The sequence below is a fragment of the Pagrus major genome, chromosome 16, assembly GCF_040436345.1.
Source record: "Pagrus major chromosome 16, Pma_NU_1.0".
Lineage (NCBI taxonomy): Eukaryota > Metazoa > Chordata > Actinopteri > Spariformes > Sparidae > Pagrus > Pagrus major.
In genome coordinates, this window is record NC_133230.1 from 9,685,853 (window position 1) to 9,705,871 (window position 20,019).

General features: G+C 39.6%; 1 protein-coding gene across 1 annotated transcript; it reads right to left on the reverse strand.

Annotated features, from left to right (window-relative positions):
- Nucleotides 1-3,784: 3,784 nt before the first annotated feature.
- LOC141010482 (otoferlin-like) lies at nucleotides 3,785-18,327 on the reverse strand. Its single transcript, XM_073483463.1, has 41 exons — nucleotides 18,282-18,327; nucleotides 17,652-17,778; nucleotides 17,502-17,556; nucleotides 17,202-17,333; nucleotides 16,751-16,813; nucleotides 16,565-16,649; nucleotides 16,318-16,477; nucleotides 16,054-16,240; nucleotides 15,722-15,908; nucleotides 15,339-15,562; nucleotides 14,807-14,915; nucleotides 14,259-14,442; nucleotides 13,919-14,039; nucleotides 13,697-13,797; nucleotides 13,328-13,418; nucleotides 13,111-13,227; nucleotides 12,847-12,999; nucleotides 12,575-12,764; nucleotides 12,155-12,279; nucleotides 11,917-12,051; nucleotides 10,820-10,981; nucleotides 10,609-10,728; nucleotides 10,346-10,507; nucleotides 10,033-10,195; nucleotides 9,613-9,686; nucleotides 9,383-9,409; nucleotides 9,147-9,278; nucleotides 8,960-9,032; nucleotides 8,017-8,126; nucleotides 7,740-7,877; nucleotides 7,472-7,603; nucleotides 7,246-7,373; nucleotides 6,960-7,130; nucleotides 6,692-6,852; nucleotides 6,392-6,534; nucleotides 6,182-6,270; nucleotides 5,986-6,084; nucleotides 5,644-5,885; nucleotides 5,321-5,499; nucleotides 5,121-5,221; nucleotides 3,785-3,965 (listed from the first exon to the last, which is right to left on the reverse strand). Exons 1-41 carry the CDS (start codon nucleotides 18,325-18,327, stop codon nucleotides 3,785-3,787), a joined length of 5,379 nt encoding a protein of 1,792 aa, XP_073339564.1.
- Between the last annotated feature and the right edge of the window lie 1,692 nt (nucleotides 18,328-20,019).

The following is a 20,019-nucleotide window of genomic DNA, read 5'->3' on the forward strand; positions in this document are numbered from 1 at the left end:
CTAACAAGGGAGATACATTTTTGTTATTTTGCTAACAAGGGGAATACATTTTGATTATTTTACTAATAAGGGGGATACATTTTGGCCATTTTGCTAACAAGGGGGATACATTTTGGTTATTTGCTAACAAGGGGGATACATTTTTGGCCATTTTACTAATAAGGGGGATACATTTTGGCCATTTTGCTAACAAGGGGGATACATTTTGGTTATTTGCTAACAAGGGGGATACATTTTTGGCTATTTTGCTAACAAGGGGGATACATTTTGGTTATTTGCTAATACGGGGGACACATTGTTGGCCATTTTGCTAATAAGGGGGATACATTTTTGGCCATTTTACTAATAAGGGGGATACATTTTGGCCATTTTGCTAACAAGGGGGATACATTTTGGTTATTTGCTAACAAGGGGGATACATTTTTGGCCATTTTACTAATAAGGGGGATACATTTTGGCCATTTTACTAACAAGGAGGATACAATTTTGTTATTTTGCTAACAAGGGGGATAAATGTTTGTTATTTTGCTAACAAGGGGGATACATTTTGATTATTTTACTAATAAGGGGGATACATTTTGGCCATTTTGCTAACAAGGGGGATACATGTTGGTTATTTGCTAATAAGGGGGGATACATTTTGGCCATTTTGCTAATAAGGAGGATGCATTTTGGTTATTTTGCTAACAAGAGAGATACATTTTGACCATTTTGCTAACAAGGTGGATACATTTTGGTCACTCTGCTAGCAAGAGGGGGTGAATTTAAATACAAATAATAAAACATTCCCAAACATACAACACAAACAAGGACATGTATACATAGATAACAGGACTACTGGAACTTGGAGGGTTCAGAGGTCAATTTATGCACAAATTTGAAATATCATACATAGACACATAAACACGACAAAACATTGTACAAGCAAGACAATATGAACAGCAAATTAAAAAAGTGAGATTGTTAGCCAACTACGCTAATAATCTCACTTTTTGTAGTTGTAATTTTAACAGGTGAGCAATGGACAACAAATGAATAAATGACACCACATTTCAAGAAACAAGAAAAAACACTTTGTTACCACTTGAACAGCAGCTATATTTTGAGATTTGTTCACACAATATATCATTAGTAATGCCATTGTGGTAGTCCTCTTTTAATAACGCACTAGTATGCGTGTGCACAGATATGTAGTTAAGATTAGAAATGTTTGCAGTCCTCACTTTATTCACAAATCAAAAGTCAATACTGCACACCGGTGAGTTCACAATAAATCAGCACAAAGGTGACAGCCCTGCAACAGCAACAACCACAAGATAAACATAATAAGGCAATGCTTGATGTTGAGATGATAAGCATTAGTTGTTAGATAATAAGGCCCTTGCAAGTCCTTATCAGATGCTTAATTACATTATTATGTGTAAATAAAATTAATAGCATATCATAAACACATTTATTGATAGATTATATAACCTTTATCAACACTAACACACTGTATATGAAACAGTTTACAGACTGTTTAAGAACATTAATTCAAGTCTTATTAGTTAACTGTAAATAAATGCATAATAAAGGACTTATTAACCTAGCAAAAATAATACTTAACTGTTAATAAGTAATAGTTGACCACTAATAAATTCATAATAAATTATGTATTAATCATAATAAAGCTTAAAAAGCGTAGCAAAGATTTAACAATAAAGTCATAGGCAAGTTTAACTCACCAAATTATAAGAAACTCATAAGGGTTTAATTAACATTCTTAATCATGATGCTGTTATTAACACCTAATTTAGTCGTATTTAGACAATGATCTTAATAACATCTTACAAGGGCCTTATAACCTATTAACAAATGCTCATTACATGCACCTTAATAATAATAAGTATTATCCACAATAGTAATAATAGTATTTATAATAATAACAGTAATAATTTAATTTACATTTCTTTGTGCATAAAATGGTAATCTAGCAGATATCTCAGACCCCCAACATTTTTTTCACCATGTAACCAGGCATGTTGTAGAGGAAAAGACCCAAGATGGCCAGCAGCAGGAGCACGGTGACGATCTTGATGGTCAGCCACCTGTACTGGTCACATATCAGGTGTTTTGCAGCTTTGAACGGGATGAGGAACCAGAGGAGGGCGATGTCTGGACGGCTGGTGGAGCACAGAGACAGAATTAGGCAATGCCAAAGACAGTCACGATTCAAAACAGAGATTCCACACCAGGGATGATATTCCTTTTGGTGTGGAAGTTGGATGAAGTGCACACTTATGATAGACGGAGGCACATGTTTGAGCCTTATTGCTAGAGAAACGTGGCTTGAATGTTGAATAGTTCTAAGGTGAATGGCGACTCATCATTCCCCTTGTCCATACAAAGCATAAACTCAAATAATCACTTCATTTGCGACTCTGCTGTAAGAAATGGAGGACAAAATCCAGTTCTAAAGCTCATACAAGGCTGCATTTAAGTCTAATCAAGTGGGTTTATCTCCCAATGTTTCAGTCTTTTAAGTAAGAATTTCCCTCTAAGTGTTACTATGCATGCACTGCAGCTTTGCAAGAAACTACATAAAGTTAAGTTAATTTCATAGTAAACATATAAACTTTGGTAGACGCACATTTGTTTTGGCTACTCGGATGGCTAAAACCTCTCATGTTACTATTTTTTGCATAGATCGAGGGCTGTGGATTTTGTCCAACATCACTTTCATTGAAGTTACATTACTGAGGCATCATTTCAAAGCCACAGGATGGAGAGGAGGAATGATTACAGAGAACAGTAACTCTTTTAATATACATATGGACATGTGAGTATTGTATTAAGATCTGAACATAGCCGTCAAGATCAGTTAGATCTTTCTCAGATCTCTAAATTCTCATTTACACACACTGCTTAGAGGTAAGGGAGAGTTTGGTTGTTTTGCAACTTTATTCACAAATACTGTCCAATTTTGAAGTGCAAATGAACATTCATTTAAACCAAAATAAAACAGTGCAAACATGACCAGAATACTGATAATTACTCAAGAGTAAGCGTCACTACAGGGATGGTTAAATCACTCAGTTCAGTTGCTGCTTGCAGTGTTCTTACAGTCATTACCTCTTGATCAAGTGAAATACACTCCGAATTAAGTAATAAGAGTAATTCTCGCACAAAATCTTTACCTCTGCATTGATAAATCTATATTTATAGAATAAATCCATTAATGCAGAGGGGAAAAGGACTTGTTTCACTTTGATTCCCTGCACTACAAAAAAATCAGGTGGTGTGCGTTTTGCCTTTGGCTCATCAGACACTCTGAATGCAGATTGACGAGGCCACATCAAGCATTTACTTCCACTTTAATGCTAAACTGAACTGGTGCACTGAAAACGTATGGTTCCTTTTCAGAAGCGCTTCAGAGTAGTTTTACTGGTCACACTTTATTTGGATCATAAACTGTAGATTTTCAGGTGAAACAAAATCTGCTTTTCGTCACCTGAATGCTGAGAGTCAATATAGTTATATCCAACTCAGCAGACTAAATCCTAATATTGAGGGTAGAATATGTTTTTCTTTAACGCATTCTCAAATCATGTTGTTTTGCTGTTTCTTTCTTCTTGGCTCATAAAATGACTTGTGGTCTATTTAAATTGTATTACTGGTGCTATTTAGTTTTTAAAATGCTATCGTTGAAGAGAAACTGTAGATAAAAAGAAAGAAGAGAGAGGATTAGAAGCCATCTGGTTAGTGAAACTGCTGGAACCTTCTGCAGATGTGTCTGAGCAACATCTCAAGCTCCCAGCATTTTCTTGACCATGTAACCAGGCATGCTGTAGAGGAAAATAGCCAGCAAGGCCAGCAGCACGAGAGCAGTGACAATCTTGATGGCCAGCCACTTGTACTGGGTGCAGATCAAGTGTTTAATGGCTTTGAAGGGAGTGAGGAACCACAGAAGGCTGGTGTCTGGGCGGCTGGAAAGATAAAAAAAAACACAGATGTTCAGTAACACAGACTTTTAGCTTTATGGATCTAATGTTGCTTTCTTCTGAGGTCAATTTGAATGTAAATATAGTTAAGATTACGGATACAAGGACAAAGCAAAACACAGAGAAACAATTTACAGTATTTTGAGAACTTGAAGACGACTCACAAAAGATATGAAAAGCAACTTACCATGTAAAGAAAGAAGATCGTAGAGATAAGTCCAGAACTTGGTTGAAGTAAATGCAAATAAATGTCTTTCCTAAATTCAAGAATTGCTTATTGTGGTTGTTTTGTTTTTTTATTAAGTAACTTTATAGATGTTTAGGAATATGTTTATGCTTGTTTTATGATTGTTAGGAAATCCGAGTTCTTCTGTTTATGAATGATTTATCTTTGTATTTATTCATGTGTTTATGATGATTTATTTATCATAAGATTTATTTTGTTATTTTTGGTCTTTTCCGCATTAGACCACTTTTTAGTCACTTGAAGTAGCTGAACACTATGTATGCCTGCATTTGCGTGTCTGTGTGTTCAAGGGTGAAAGGTAGCCAAGCCATAGAATAAACTGAACAACATTATTAAAGGCGACCTATTATGCACATTTCCAGCTCCTTATTTTTATTCTGTGACTCCACTAAAATAACTTTTCCTGGTTCAAAGTTCAGAAAAAATCCTTATTTATCTTATACTGGTCCATTATGCAGCCGCTCAGTTATCCTCTTACTGAAACTCACTGCTTAGTCTCTGTCTCTTCAAGGCCCCTTCTCTTAAAAGCCCACATTCTTTTGACTGGACCACAAATACTTATCATGTTTTATGCTGAAAGAAATGGTGAGTTTCCTGGCAGACGCATAGTTTTATTTGTTGCTTAGTCAGTTAGCTCAGTTAGCAGCAACAGCTAGAGGTCCTATTAGCTACAGCTGACTCTGCTCGGACTGGGATAGGTGTTTATACCTCTAGCAAGGGTGATTTGGACGGTTTTCAGGCCCGAGGTGGAGAGAGTCATATAATAGGACTGCTAACTGCATGGCTCAAAGCAAAAATAGAAAGCATAATAGGTCCTCTTTAAGAAAAATAGATAAAGAGTGGTCAGTAATAAAAATGTTGGCAGCGGGGTGATGACAGAACATCCTTCATACTTGGGTTTCTCCAGTGGCTCTGGTTCGTTTCGCCCTTCACCCGCTGGGCTTCTCTCTGCTTCCTCTCCTGTCAGAAGGTGCAGCTCTGCTTCCACTTTTCCCTAAAAGCACAACAAAAACATGTGGTTTTAAGCTATTGTCCAGCTTTTTATACATTCAGCCATGACCAACATTTTGGGTTACTTCTAACTTTCGCTTACCGTGAGTTCAAACTCGTCCTCTTCATTTCTGGCCACAAATGGCCACCAGCCTTTGATCCTCTTCTGTTTGAAGATGGAGACCATGGGCATCTCTCCTTCATTTGTCACCATGTCAATGCTGCACTGCTTGGCAGTCTTCGCACCACGTGGGAAACGGTTCAGGTCCAGCTCAATTGCACCTATAAAGAGACATTATTGAACATGATGGAATGAAAGGAAGTAGTGCATGGACAGACCCGTATCTTCACGTAAATAGGTCTGATGAGTTCGATTGCAAGATGTACCAAAAGCCAAATGTTAACATAAATGTACGTTCGCTGCACCTAAGAAGTCATCTGCGGAGAAATGGTCAGCGTCCCACACTTGCAGATTGAGACGAGCTGGGATCTTGTATTCAGTCTCATCCCAGGCAAACATGGACTCTTTTTTCGAGATGACGATCTTCTCCTCAGCCATGAGGTAGTCGAAGGGGTAGACGAAGCGCCAGTTGAAATTGCCCTCCCCAGTGATGGAGTGGTAGTGGACATCTGTGTCCTGCTTGTCCTCCTGCTGCCCCTTCAACCAGCTGAAAAGATGAAGGATAGATTCACAATATTTAACAAAGCATTGTTTTAAATAATTTGTTGTTTTCTTCACCATCCAAATCATATAAAGCTTGTAAGTACCCTCGAACAAATATGTCACTGGATTTCTCGCCGGTGAAGATATCATCATCCTCCAGAACGACCTCATCTGTGTTCCAGACGATCACCCTCAGTTCAAACCTGCACACAAGATTTGATTAAACATTCATTTCAATAAAAGCCCTCCTCTGGCTGTTGGATTGGCTAAAACTGTATATAGTGTATACAGAGGACATACTTCTTTGGTTTCCTTGGTGAAATGTCAAGGGCGGGGCCAGGTGCAGTCATATCCTTCGGGAACATATCCACCCACATCTCAATTCTCCCCTAAAAGCAATTGAACACAAGGAGATGTTGGTCTAAAAGTATGCAAACAAACCTTTACAGTATAAAGAGTCTTGATTAAAAGGCAGGAATAGAGCCAGCATGAGCACACTGAAGGACATACTTGTTCAATTCCTGGTTTGTCAGGGTGGAGCAGTGGTCTGGTTTCCACGTGTTCTGGGACGAGTTTGCAGCCGACCTTTGGGATTTCTTCCCAGTGCTTCAACACGGTCAGAGCCAGATGTTCCTCCGTCTGCTTCTTCAAGCCTGAAGAAAACCAATTGGTTAACACTCGTTTTTAGTCACACGCTCCAGAGAAATATCAAATAAGTACAGTGCAGTACAGAGGTTTCTTACTCCATGGTAGATAATCAGTTAAATTCAGTGGGAGAAACAAATGGGTTTGAGTGAAATGAACGTTTACCATTTTCATCCTCTATCTCAGTGTGTGCCATGAAGACACGGTTCTCCACCTTCACTCTTCCTCCAGGGCCGTAGTGAGGCCCATCGAGCTTGCCATCCTTACACAGCTTAGCCAGGATTTGTGTGGGTTTCATTGGGTCCCGCCACACATTGTAACCATGGCTACAGGAAAGCGCAAAAGCAGTTACAATTATATGAAAAGCAATGCTTTATATAAATCTATGATAACCTACAATTAGGAATTGTGATATTTAGCCGTTGATTCTTACATGGCGTAGTTACTCGTCACGCCACATGTGGCTCTGTGTTTGCTGTAGAAACGGTTCTCGAGGTCAAGTTTGGTTTCTCCAATCAGATCATCGGTTCCCACCAGGTCCCAGTCATAAATTGAAACGGTGAGTGTGGAATCCATTGGGAATGTGGCCTCCACGTCAAAGGATCTGATAAGATGAGAAATACATAATTTGTCTGGTTTTCATGTATATTAAAACAGGCAGTAACACTTGGATCATATAGTAAAGATACTTTGATCAGAAATAAAGAATTTCTACTTACTTGCCGAACAAAGGGTTCAGCTGTTTTGAGATGTAGTTCTCTTTGTCCTTGAGCTCTGTCTTTCCCAGTCTGATTGCAATGTATGGATCGGCTTTTCCATTAATGTCAGCTGGATGCAGATCAGTTGCCTACCAAAAAATACATTAAGAATGAAATGAATAATCTCATCATCTGAGACATCGACAACAGTATTATCATAGACTGTAGTAAAGTGCAGAATATGTACCCTGATAACGTAGATGCGGACGAGGACATTAATGGGGTCGTTGTGAGGAATGTTCTGAAACATTCCCATGTTGGAGTCGAAGCTCATGTCTCTGGACATGTCATCTGACACTTTGTACATGCACAGTGAGCCCTAAAGGGAAATAGTTAGACAAAAACATGATGAATGTTTAATTTACTATAAATTATTGTTTATGGTCATTATAAAGCATTGCCGAGCAACCTGTGATGAGCTCCTTATGAGAATAACTTAAACATTGTGTTTTTACTTTGAATTTTCCAACAATTCTGTCCTCATCCGTCACGTTTTGGTCGTCATCATCGCCGCCTTTCCCCCTGAACAGGTTAAAACTGTGGAGCCAGTCCTCAAAGTTGTCAAAATCACTCTCCAGTTCCTTTGGGTACACCTACACACACAAATGATCAACACACCAATTCAGTTTCGGATGATATGTTTTCCTCAGAATGTGGCACTTTTATCCGGGATGACACTTCACACTGTATGAGAATTGCTTCGAGCTGTAGCATAGATGCCGAGTCCCGTACCTTCAGCTCATCCAGCTTCGGCTTCTTCTTCTCAAACGGATCTGGCATCTTCTTCTTCTTGCCTTTTCCTCTCTTGGTGCCTTTTACAGGAGAGTCATCAGGTTTGATATCTGAGTACAGGTTAGTGGTGAGGACGGCGTGAAGTGGGGGGAGCGGGGCGGGGGATGAAGGAACAGAGCACTCGAGACATGAATTCTACATGAAAGTTGCCAAAAACCAGCTGTTACTGCATTCAACAAGCATACCAGTGAATTATATACTATTGAAGTATACAGTTCAGTGGGGATACTTGGTGGTGTGACAGGAACCTCCAGACAGGCAGCGGTCTTCTTGAAAGTAAAGAGAAGCTCACAATTGTTTCCTTTCATTTTAATTCACAGTGACGTCATATAGTGCAGTACACTATATTTGCACACATGCTATAAATAGTTGATTCTGTAGAGCCCGGTTGGCACAGCACAGAATCAAATATGTTTCATTTTATATCACTAAATTAAATGCCTGTCATCAAACTGCATTGTCTGTGTTTTATGATTACTTTTCTCATTGACAACTTTCATGGTAAGCATACGGATAATATGCACGTGTGGGAGGGAAAAAGGCGGCGGTCGCACGTGTGGAAATTTGGATTCATGTCAGCATCTACATGGAGGCAATCTCGGCTAGGAGGATCTAAGAGGTTCACTACTGCACTGTAGAAGGAAACAACAATCAGAGTTAGTCAGCTCGTAAAACATGAACATGCAGAGAACAACAGAGAAACTAGTATCTGAGTGCATTTGTTGTTGTTTTCCTCTCTGTCATATGACTTTAAAACATCACAGATTTGCTAATCCACCATATCAAGGCAAAGAGAACTTGCGGCTACTACTTGGCACAGAGGTACACGAAAGCATGCGTAAAAACTTTAAATGATGACAGGAAACAAACTCTCTGGCTTTACCTCCACCGTCTGCAATGTCCATGTCATCTTTGTCCTCTGAATCTGACAGAGCAGCTTCCTGAGCCTTTAGAGCCTGTGGGAGCAGAAGGTAACATCTCAATTGGATTTATCAAGAAGAAAGAGATCCAGGTTAAGATCTGAGTTGACTTAAGGCTCAAAATGGCCGTGCTGTTTTCCTGTTACTCACCTCTGTCAAAGTTTCAATGGAGGCGAAATATTTGGACCACCAGTCCAACATGCTCTCATCAAGTTCCTCCTCTTCAATCTCATCGCCCTTCTTCCTCTTCCTCTTTTTCCCCTTTCCATCCTTATCATCGTCCTTTTTTTTTTTTTTTTTTACACAAAATGCAATAAACATGTTGTCAGTAGAGCTTTAGGGCTTTTGCAACAGCACAACAAATCTTTAAAAAGCACTCTGCTCACCTCAACTTTGACCACAGCATCAGAGCACTGGGTAGAAAAACAAATTGCATAATGTCACATCATGTGACAATATGCTTCAGTGCAAAACATAGTTTTCACAAATATTATTTGGTTTTTGGTCCTGTTTTTGAAGCTGTCTGTTCTAGATGTGCCCTTTTTGAGAATGACTATACAAACTGGGTTTAAATCTTTGAATAAAGGTTACATAAAGATTGAATGATAGAACTCACAGAGTCAAGCTTGACCACAGTATCCATCTTCTTAAAAGAAGGCTCAGTTTCCATGCTGACGACAATAATTTCCTCTGAAAGATGAAAAGATAACAAGGCGAGGGAAGTTTATCAATAAAGCACCATTCAGGCACAAGGCAGGCAATTCAAAGTGCCATAGAGGGGCATAGAAATACATTAAAAATGAGACATTAAGAAAAAAAAGATTAAAAGAAAGTGCATTTAAAGACAAAAAGCATGTAGATAAATCATCACAGATCTAAAACAAGTTATGCATCTAATTTACTGAAAAGTCGTGTCATGTGCTCTACTTTCTTGGCGTTGGTGTCTGGATTTTGGATTATGTTGTTCCTAATTAACAACAATGTAAAGAAAATACACTGTGATGTACAATGTCCCCAGATTTTAGGTTTTTTATACCTGTTGTGGAAAAGTTGTTGGCCTGCTTGTCTGTTGCCCTGTAGATGAACTTCCGCAGGCTGGTGACGGCGTTAGAGCCAACCAGAGTGTAGCGGCCAAAAGCCCTGCAGTCCACCACTCGGATGTTCAGTGGCGGGTGAAGCAACTCATTCTCAGGCAAATCCTGACGCACAAAATCCAGAATTAATTTCATCGATGACAGTCATTTTTGTGGGAATTTCTTTTTGAATATCAGCAATACACTCAATTCATGTTTTCTAATGTGCTTGGAATATAAATATGATCTATTGGATTAATTTAAATGATAAAATACCACTTCAAACCACTTGACAAGGGTGCTGAAGTTGGGGTTTTTCTTGTAGTTGGGAATGAGGGCAGACTGCACTCCCTTTCCGGCACATTCGATGTCCACACGAGGCCGATCCACCTGGGCCAGGTTCACCCTCTTCAGGTCCCTCAAGCCCCAGAACAAAACCTGAGAGTTGGGGAGGTTCAGTGATTTTGATGTCGTTGTACTTTCATTTTCTTACTTAAACACATTTTGCTGACAAGTTAGAGCTAAGACAAAGACTTCACCTCAATCCTGTATTTGCTGAGCACTGGTCTGATCCCCAGTGGTACAGGCAGGATTGGGCCACGGTCCATATCTGTGGGACCATCTATGGGAGGCAGGTCAGCTTTCCCATTGGGGCCAATCTAGGTAGATATAAGACACAAGCGATCTTTAATTTTCAATATGATCGGACAACTTTAGTAAACAGTACCCTGTAGTATCTGACAGTCTGACCTGGAGCAGCTCAAAGGCTGCCAGCATCTCTCCAGCGCTGCAGTTCCCACGGTAGATCTGATAGTACTCCAGTTGCGGAGGGAAGCGTGGTGGACCATAGTGCTCGTCCGCCATCTTGACCACAGGCTTGGCAAATGTTCTGCCCATGAAGTCGGCTTTACCCTGGAAGTATAGGAGCAAAAGAAACCTTAAAAACATCACACCATAAAACATGAATTCTGGTTTGACTATTTGAAAGAATGGTCTTTTTAGCCTACCATTTCCAATCCATCAGAGTTCATATAACATGGTCGCTTATGGTGTAATCATTAATTATTTGATTTGTCCTGTCAGAAGGAAGAAACATGGCTTGACATGCACATGTTTCTAGGGAGACTACATATAAGAGCATGGAAGATAAAAGTAAACAAAAACAACATCGCTAAAATAACCAGTGAACTGCAAAACAGACGTGTGTTTATGTGATGTCAAAAGATCATTGGATGATTACCTTGTAAAAATATACAATATTAATTCTCTCTTGCAGTTAGTGGTTATGAAGAGTCCAAATTCTCTGTCGGCCACATACAAAAAGCACAAAGTTTAACTTAAAGGGATGCAACAGGTTTAAGTTGATCAAGGAGGGTCCATCTATCCTTATGGACATTGCTTATTCCTCTTGCATGCCTTTCAATACAATCTACTCTGCACACATTGCAGCGCTGCTACAGTATATCAAGCCATCAGAATCCACACTCTACTTATCCAAAGGGTCATCCAAAACAATGGTGTTATTGCCAGGAGCAAATGTAGAATTGACAGTCAGCAAAAGCATTCTTTCAAATATAAATCATATCAGGTTGTCATTAACGCTAACAAAAGTGGTATAGCTCTAATATTAATTACAATATAAAGTAACATCACGCGCTGGTTTTAGACTCATTATGTGACATGTTTACTCTTACATCTCAACTGAAGACAGGCAGGCTCTTAAATTATTAGGATGATAAGGACGGAAGATTGCTATCTGGAAATTCAAGCTGTGTGAAGGCAGACTGTTCGCTCACATTAATACAAATGGAAAGAGACGGGCGTCTCTGTTTCAAAACCACTCTTACCACTGTGTCTTGATCATAGATTTCAATAACGATAATAGGAGGGTCATCTCTCAGTTCGGTGGCTTCTCCAAACAGCTCCACATTCTCAAAGACCAGCAGCTGGTCCCATGTCGGGCACAGCGTCTCAGCCAGCACCTAGAAGTGCACAAAACATTTGATGAAGATTCAGGATCTATGATGCACCTACTCACATTTTAGGTTGACAGCTGACTTCCTTACAAGCATTTTGAGTGCTCACCTCAGTGACCTGGCTTTGTGTTGAGAAGAAGACTCTCGCAAAGGGATCAGACAGACCTGTGCTATCAGCAGCAAACAGGCTGCGAGCCTGGTACATGTGGACCCTCAGCTGGAAGATCTGTTTCACTGTGGATGGATTAAGATTTTCAATATCATCTGTTCCTACTATACTTGATCTGTTCCATCAATGTACAGAGATTTGTAAAGATTATATTAGAATTATCTTAATTTTATAGCTTTAAAAAATGGTGTATCACGTGAAATATCATTGTTTTGTCAACTGATAACATACTGAACATTTTGTAAAAGAAGGTATCAGATTTTTTAAATGGCAGATATCTCTTTTTATTCATTAATCCTTTATCTCAGGCTGCCTTTAAAATGAACATCTAAGAAATATTGAATTGGTTGATGGTCTTACTCATGTACGTGAGGCTGATGGGAGGTGAGCACGGCATGCCAGGTCCTTTGGACAACTTATTTTCTTCAAATCCATTGGGCAGGCCGCTCAGGTAGTCTTTACGCTGTCTACTCAGACCCAGCCACAGATAAATCTCTATCTTGGCCTGCACTGTCCAGCCAGCAGGCCCAAAACCTTTCTTACCAGGGATCTTTAGTACAAGAGGGAAAAGACAGCATGATTACAGAAGCTGCAACATTCAAAAAGATTTACTATATTTGGTGTAAGCTCACCCTCAGAAAGATTGTCTTGACTTTGCCGCAGTCCTTCCCTTTCTCCTCCTCTAGGGTGGAAAAAAGGAGGTCTTTGGAGGGAACACGTGCATAAGCGATGCGCTTCCCATTGCTTATCATCCATATGAAAACATCAGGAACACTGTGTTGAGGCTGCAGAAAGAACGAAGGCTCACACCATTAGACATGAAAGGACCAAAGTGAAACAAGCAGGTACAGCAAACATTGTTTGTAAATGGCAGACATAATTGTTGTAGTTCTCACTTCATCAGCCAGGAAGCGCAGCTTTGTGAGGAAGTTCTGAGCCAGCTTGATTTTTTCTCTCACTGTGCTCTTCTTCACCTGCGACCTCATGGCTTTAGCTTGCTGGCCGATGCTCTCCTACACCCAGAGACAGCAGAGCATTTAGCAAGACAGTGCAAATACCAATAACCAACAAGTAGAAGAAAACAAACAACAGCTCCTTTTTTAGTTGACGTACCACTTCTGACAGGCACAGCTTCAGTCTCTCCCTGTCAAGTTTAGTTCTGCCAGACTGGTTCGGATCCTTGTTCGCCAGTGCAACAAACTGACTGAAAGGAGTAGAGCTCAGTCAGTGACGAAATCTCTTTTAACCTATTAGACTTAATGTTCAAAATGACTACGAATCCCAATTTCAAAAAAGTTTGGACAATGTGGTTCTTCTCACATTGTGTATTGCAGGCACAAATTTGTACAAATAAACAATAAAGTTTACCCGTTTGCATGTGAAAAATCTTGAAAAGGATCTGCAAAGTTCTGTTTCTATTCATGTTTTACATAGTGTCCCAACTTATTTGAAATCAGGGTTTTAAGTTTCATGACTACACACTTGCAGCCCTGGCTGAGTTCCTCGAGGACGCCTCTCAGTCTGCGCTCAGGATAGGTCTTCTCTGTCTTAATGATCTCTTGCACATCATTCAATCCATCCTCCTGTAGTAGCAAAGGGAGATGTCGAGGCTAAGTGAGCACAATTAAACTGCAAATTAATAGTACATACCGACTTTTCTAATACTTTGCTCATCTAGTTATTGAGTTGAAGTTCGATTCTTGCCAGTTTATCTGCGATGTTGTCTATGATGTTGGCATTGTACAGCCTCCTCCTCTGGTCCTGCCACCAGCTCTTGATGTAGATACACGGCTTCCTCTCAAAATATGGCAGGTGGAAGTAGTTTCTGAGGATATAAATGAGAAATACATCAAAATGGGGAAAAAAAGAAAAACTTGGCTGGATAAACTGTGATGTTGAATGAGGTGCAAAAAGGGGAGGGAAGAAACTCTAAAATACAAGATTCAAAAGAGACTTCTACTATTAACCAAGTAATATTTGTTTATTTATTTAGTTTGTTGTTATTTGCACCGTCACTCTATAATGATGATATTTTTGCTCTGACCGATCAGTGATGACAGGTTTCATGGGAGGAGTAGTCGCCACTGAAGTCAGGTCCCCGTCGTCGTCCATCTCCTCCTCACTGGAGTTGTGGATCAGTTCAGTTTCCTCCTCTTCTCCGTCTCCTCCCCCCTTCTTCCCCTTTGTTTTTGGCCTGGCAAGCCCGTCGATCTCGTTCCCGTAATAACCTGGCACAAAGGTCACACTCCTTAAATGCGCTGCACCTTCAACTCATGATGATAAATGTACTTCTCCAGAACTGCACACTTTCATATGAATTACAGGTTTATTATTACATTTAATGGAAATCCTGGTGTTTTTAAACATGTGCCCTCTCCTTTATTCGATGTGTCAATGACTTTGAGTACCTTCAGTATATGAGTCAATTAGGCCCCCAAATATGTAATAATTGGGCCAAGTTTATCCTTTAATAACTTATGATAAATCGTAATTCAAGCTCAGCAGTAGAGATTAACATTTGTCAATACATTATGCTCACCTATTACAGTGAAAATAAGGGAAATTAGATAATGAGATGGTAATGGAAAATACCTATGGTGAGCTCAAAGTTGATGGGCTTGTCACCAATCTTTCTGTCAATCATTGTTGCCTCCAGGAAAGAGCCAAAGAGGAAAAACTCCTCAACCTTTCCGGTAGCGGTCTGGAAAAAAAAGACAAACCAGTGTTAGCAAATGTGGGTAAACATTGCCTCACTGTCTTAATTTTTTCTTAATCGAAAAAACTTACATCTTAGACAATAACAGGAGACTTTAATCGACAACTTTTGACTGGATAACATAAAGTAACGTAGTGACAACCTTGCTATACAAGCTGTTGGACAGTGCCAATGGTATCCCTGGGGACTTGGGATAACAGTCCCACTGTGCTCAATTGCGTTTGCTGTGTGACTTACATTGTCCACCAACAAAAAGAAGCCACATTAATGCACAAGGCATGTTAATAATGCACAAGGTGGGCTAAATAAAGACAATTAATAATTCATAATAACCACAGCACAATGACCTGTCAGTATGACTGACAATTGGCTTCCTCTGCATGGCTGCCCATCCAAGCAGGGACCCACCTCTGAGATGTTGGGCACTCCCTCCAGCTGCACCTCTGTGGAGCTGGTAATTTCAGGTGAGGAGGGGTCCAGGATCTCCATGCCCAGGCTGATGAGCAGACGGGCCCTGAAGGATACTCCCTCTCCGAGCCCTTCGTTTAGCTCCTGGTACTCGTCCATCAGGGTGTAGGTACGAGTGGAGCCGTACATGTTAACCCAGGCAGGTCCCAGCGTGGGAAGAAAGCCTGAAGAATAAAGGATAAATAGGATTTACATCTGATAATCTACTGATTATGGATGGAATGGCGATATCAGACAGATTTACACAATAGATCTGACTACAAGGTAAACAATCCTAACCCTAACCCATTTAGGAAAAAATGGAAACAAAAATGATATGTCACCTTTGTCCCCATCATTAGAAAGCGTCCGTAAGTCCAGGAAGTGTGTTCCTATAGCAACATCATTCACTTTATCTGAGTCGCGGATCTGGATCTTCATGCGCTTGCACAGTGGTGGAAACATCTCAGTGAAAACAAGTTGCTCGTTCCAGATGGGCTCATAGCAGCTCTTCTGAACTGATGTTTTCCCCTGTAACAGCACATTACAATCACAAGTATATGTGAATTAAGTCAGAAATTGTACTGTCAGTGTAATTTATATTTCGGCCTGGCTGAGATGAAAAGGCACAAAAACAGAGGGTAATGAATGTTTCAGGATCCTTCACACTACTGACCTTCTGCCCAGCAAACTGCACTTGAACATAAGGATCAACCAGGTCCTTATTCTCTCCTATGAAGGCCTTTTTGACATTGGCCATGATGCTGGTGTTCATTCTGGGGAGTCCCTCAGCTCTGTAGATCTTCAGATAATAACGAGCCCACTGTCTCTCTGCAGGCACCCCCTCTGGTAGTAAAAGATTGCTGTAACAGAAATTGGAGTTCACCAGGAGTCCTTTTCGACAATAATAAACAATAATGTTTAATTAGAATTTAGTTACCCCTCTATGTCATCTTCATCTGTTTCATTGGCCTTGTGTGGAGTCTTTATAGTGTCTCCTTTGGCCACAACTGCAATATCACACTTAACGTAGCCTTTACAGCCCGCTGAGATGTCATCAGGGTCAGACAACAAAGCCCACTTGTGGTAGAACTGATGTTCTGCAAGACAAACAAGACAAAAAAATCACTGAAATATCAGTACAATCAATTTTATAATAAGAAAGCTGATTTTTATTGATTCTTTACCAGGCTGGGAGTAGATCGTGCCGACATCCAGTTTAAAAGATCCAACCAGTGTTCCGCTACGCAGAAGATTTTTGGAGTGAATTACCTAAAGGGTTTGATTCAGGGAAACAAACATGGTGACATTAAATACAGTTGTCTTGTCTACACAAGGAATCATATAAATCAGTTTAATGTTACACAACTTACAGACAACTTCAGGATTTTGTCGAACATAACGTCTGGAGGGACGTGGAAGTCGAACACAAAATACTGGAGAAAGAAAGAGTTAATGACAACATTGTTAGCATTAACCCTGTACTTATATACATAGTGAGGTTTTTCCCCGAACAGAAATTAATATGCAACCCTGATCCCAAAAAAGTTTGGACGTAGTGTAAGACATGAACAAAACAGGTGATAGTCGCCTGGTAACAGGTGATAGTATCATCATTGGGTATTAAAGGGGCATCCTTGAATGGCTCAGTCGCTCACACATTTGTGATACACTGTATAATGGATGTTACTACATGGACTCAGAAACACTTTGGTAAACACAGTTTGTGTGCAAATTATTGCATTCTGTTTTAATTTATGTTTTACACAGCGCCACAACTTTTTTGTTGTTGGGTTGTTGATACACTATGTTGTAATGACTGACTTCATTGTAGTAGGGGCAGTTGGTTGATTCCTTCATTGAGGTGTACTTCTTATCTTCTCCGATCTCCACACAGACCATTGGATCCATGTTGAGTCCCACCAGCTGCCTGGCTTCAACCACTGTCACGCTGACCTGAAATCAAATGATCAAGAATGTGACCGGCTGATTATGTACCAATCATGACCTAAACTTAAGCTCAACAAAGTAATTTTATTATATCCTTAAAAAAAAGGTCAGTAAATCATCAACACAGGCTACAGAGAACTGGAACAATACAATGATTGGTAAAATTTCTCTTACTTGGTAATCTACTGGTCTTCCAGAACTGGGCTCCATCTTTATGTCTGGTTTTGATCTGTAAGACAATGAGGTCAGACATTAGCGAGAATCTTTAGACGGATTCACATAATGTTTAAAAGGCAGTTGTATGCACAGAAGAAACATGCTTGCCTCTTATTTGAGACATTGTCGGTGACGGCTGTGACTGAGGCCAGTGAGATGGTGTCAGGATCTGGGCCTCCTCCCATGAACATGCCCTGACGATCCAGGTTCTCTGTCTCAAGAATAGCTGGCTCGTCTGGAGATCACATGGAGGACACAATAAGGACAACTTGCACTAAAATTAATGTGCCTAAAAATGGTGACAGTGGAAGCTTTTACAGTTTTACACTAGCAGTCCTGCTCAGACATTCTGTTTTATTGTGTTTTATTTTGAAATTCATTCTGGGAATTAGTTTTTTTTCAGTAAAAGTTGGAAATGGCCATACATAACATTTAAAATGAGAAAGAAGATAACAAAGATAATAATAAAATCTAATTGCATTTTAGTCTACTGCAAGATTGGTCCATACAGGCCCCAAAAGGAAAAACCTACAGTATGCCACTTAGGAAAATCAAGTAACTACTGCATTGCATTTTTTCAGAATAAAACAATCCTTGGTACTTTGGTTTAACTAACTGTTCTCTAGTTGGCTGAAGCACTTTGATAGGAGTTGTAAGCCAATATGAGTCTGTAATATTAGCCAGGACTTCCTCGCTTATTTGACCTTATCTTCTGTCATCCATCTTAGCTACTGATACCTCCATTTCTGTCCTCCTTGTGTCCACGGTGCTTACTGCGCTTCATGGTTCAAAACAATCCTTTATTTGCTCTGTAAAGAAATTGAAAGAGACAACAGGTTTGCACTTTGGTCAAGGAAACAGTCCTGTATATTTGTTGATGCAACTACTTGAACATCTCTTTTATAACCTACTTTTAACTATTTGAAAACCAAAGAAGTTGACCAACGTTTTATGCACGTTAATCTCAACTCAATGCATGTTCTGCTGTCAGAACAGCTCAAAAACAGGAGAGTAAAGCTACGACAAAAAACTAAACCACGACGCTCTCCTCCAATGTCTTAGAGATAGAAGGCGGCTGATAACTAATTGCTATCAGGTTGCTATCAAGTAGCGCAACTGGAAAATGCCTAAATATTTAAGAGCATCTAAATCATTGAATGCATTTTTATTCTAATCCAAAACATATGAAATCGGACACATATTTCTAAATGCCATAACAGAATTCAAGTAGATAATTGACGCTGTCATTTTAAGAGGGGTGACTGTGTGCCACCACCGCCTGGTTTAGCCTTCAAAAGGGGCTTTCAATTATTCAAATCAGCTGACCTTAATACATCAGCTAAACAGGATACATTTCACATGCATTGTGAAAAATAATACTCTTAAAATAATTACCCCACTATCATTAATCAGCAAAGTGCCCTTTGCACAGTTTAAATTAAACAAATCATAATAAGTCTTACTTATTTTCAAGATCGGCATTTGTCAAAGATTTACATAAATGACCTACAGCCCTTCATGAAGGGCTGACACTTATTTCCCTAATGTTTTATTCACTTTTGGAATATCTTCTTTACATGTTCAGAGTTCTGTGTAAAAGTTGAAGAGAGAAAACAAAGCGTAAAACAAGCACCACATATTTTTTAACGCATCTCACAATACTTGAAACTTTGCTGAAACCAGGAGCTCAGCAAAATAAAGAATGGCCATGATGAGCTGACATGAGCTGCATGTTGCACAGAAAAGCACTCAAGAGGTTTATAATAGCCAAAATGTATGCAATTCAAAACAAGTGCAAAAGACCTAGAATGCAAATATAAGTACCTAAATATTTCTGTCGTATCCAAACCATAACAATTAGCTCGACAACAGAAAAGCACAAATATAAGTCATCAGAAAATCCTTCTTTAAAGAAACTGTCTTTCAAGTATTCTGCAAAACTTTGAGGCCTCAACACCAAGACTTTGTTTGTTATACCTGATCTCTACTTGACACGATGTAGCAGATGAAACAGTATGATGTTATAATACATACCATACAAGAAAATGATGCTCTCGTCTCCTTCCTGTGAGTAGCTCCAAGAGGTTCCCTCCAAGGGAAACAGCAACGTCTTCTTTCTCTCTAAGATGGAAGCAATACTACACACACATTTCAGACATTTACACAGCAGTAAGAATAAGGCAACAAGGTAAAGTTGTACAGAAAAGAATTGGGTTTGTCCAGGTCTGAAGTTGGGCAGGAGTGATGTGATACACCAATGAATAGTGCATGAGTGTTGAACCCGAGACTGGTAACTATAACTAGGGTCTGCTGAGAGACGTCACTGTGAGCGGAGTCTGCCAATCCACATAGGCTGTGCACAAAACAAAAGAAAAGGTACAACTTTTTTAAATACTAAATCATCCTTTAAGAGGACCGCTGAAAAGCCAACCAGCAACTTTAACGTACATCAAATTAATCCAACTGATAAGTTGTT

Excerpts from the sequence above, each read along its gene's own strand:
- LOC141010482 (XM_073483463.1), bottom strand. The coding sequence starts at position 18,327 with ATGAAGCGCAGTAAGCACCGTGGACACAAGGAGGACAGAAATGGAG. Across the intron at positions 9,279-9,382 it reads ATGCTGTGGTCAAAGTTGAG|GACGATGATAAGGATGGAAA; the intron begins GTGAGCAGAGTG and ends AAAAAAAAAAAG. Across the intron at positions 6,271-6,391 it reads ACAAACCAGGAATTGAACAA|GGGAGAATTGAGATGTGGGT; the intron begins GTATGTCCTTCA and ends AATTGCTTTTAG.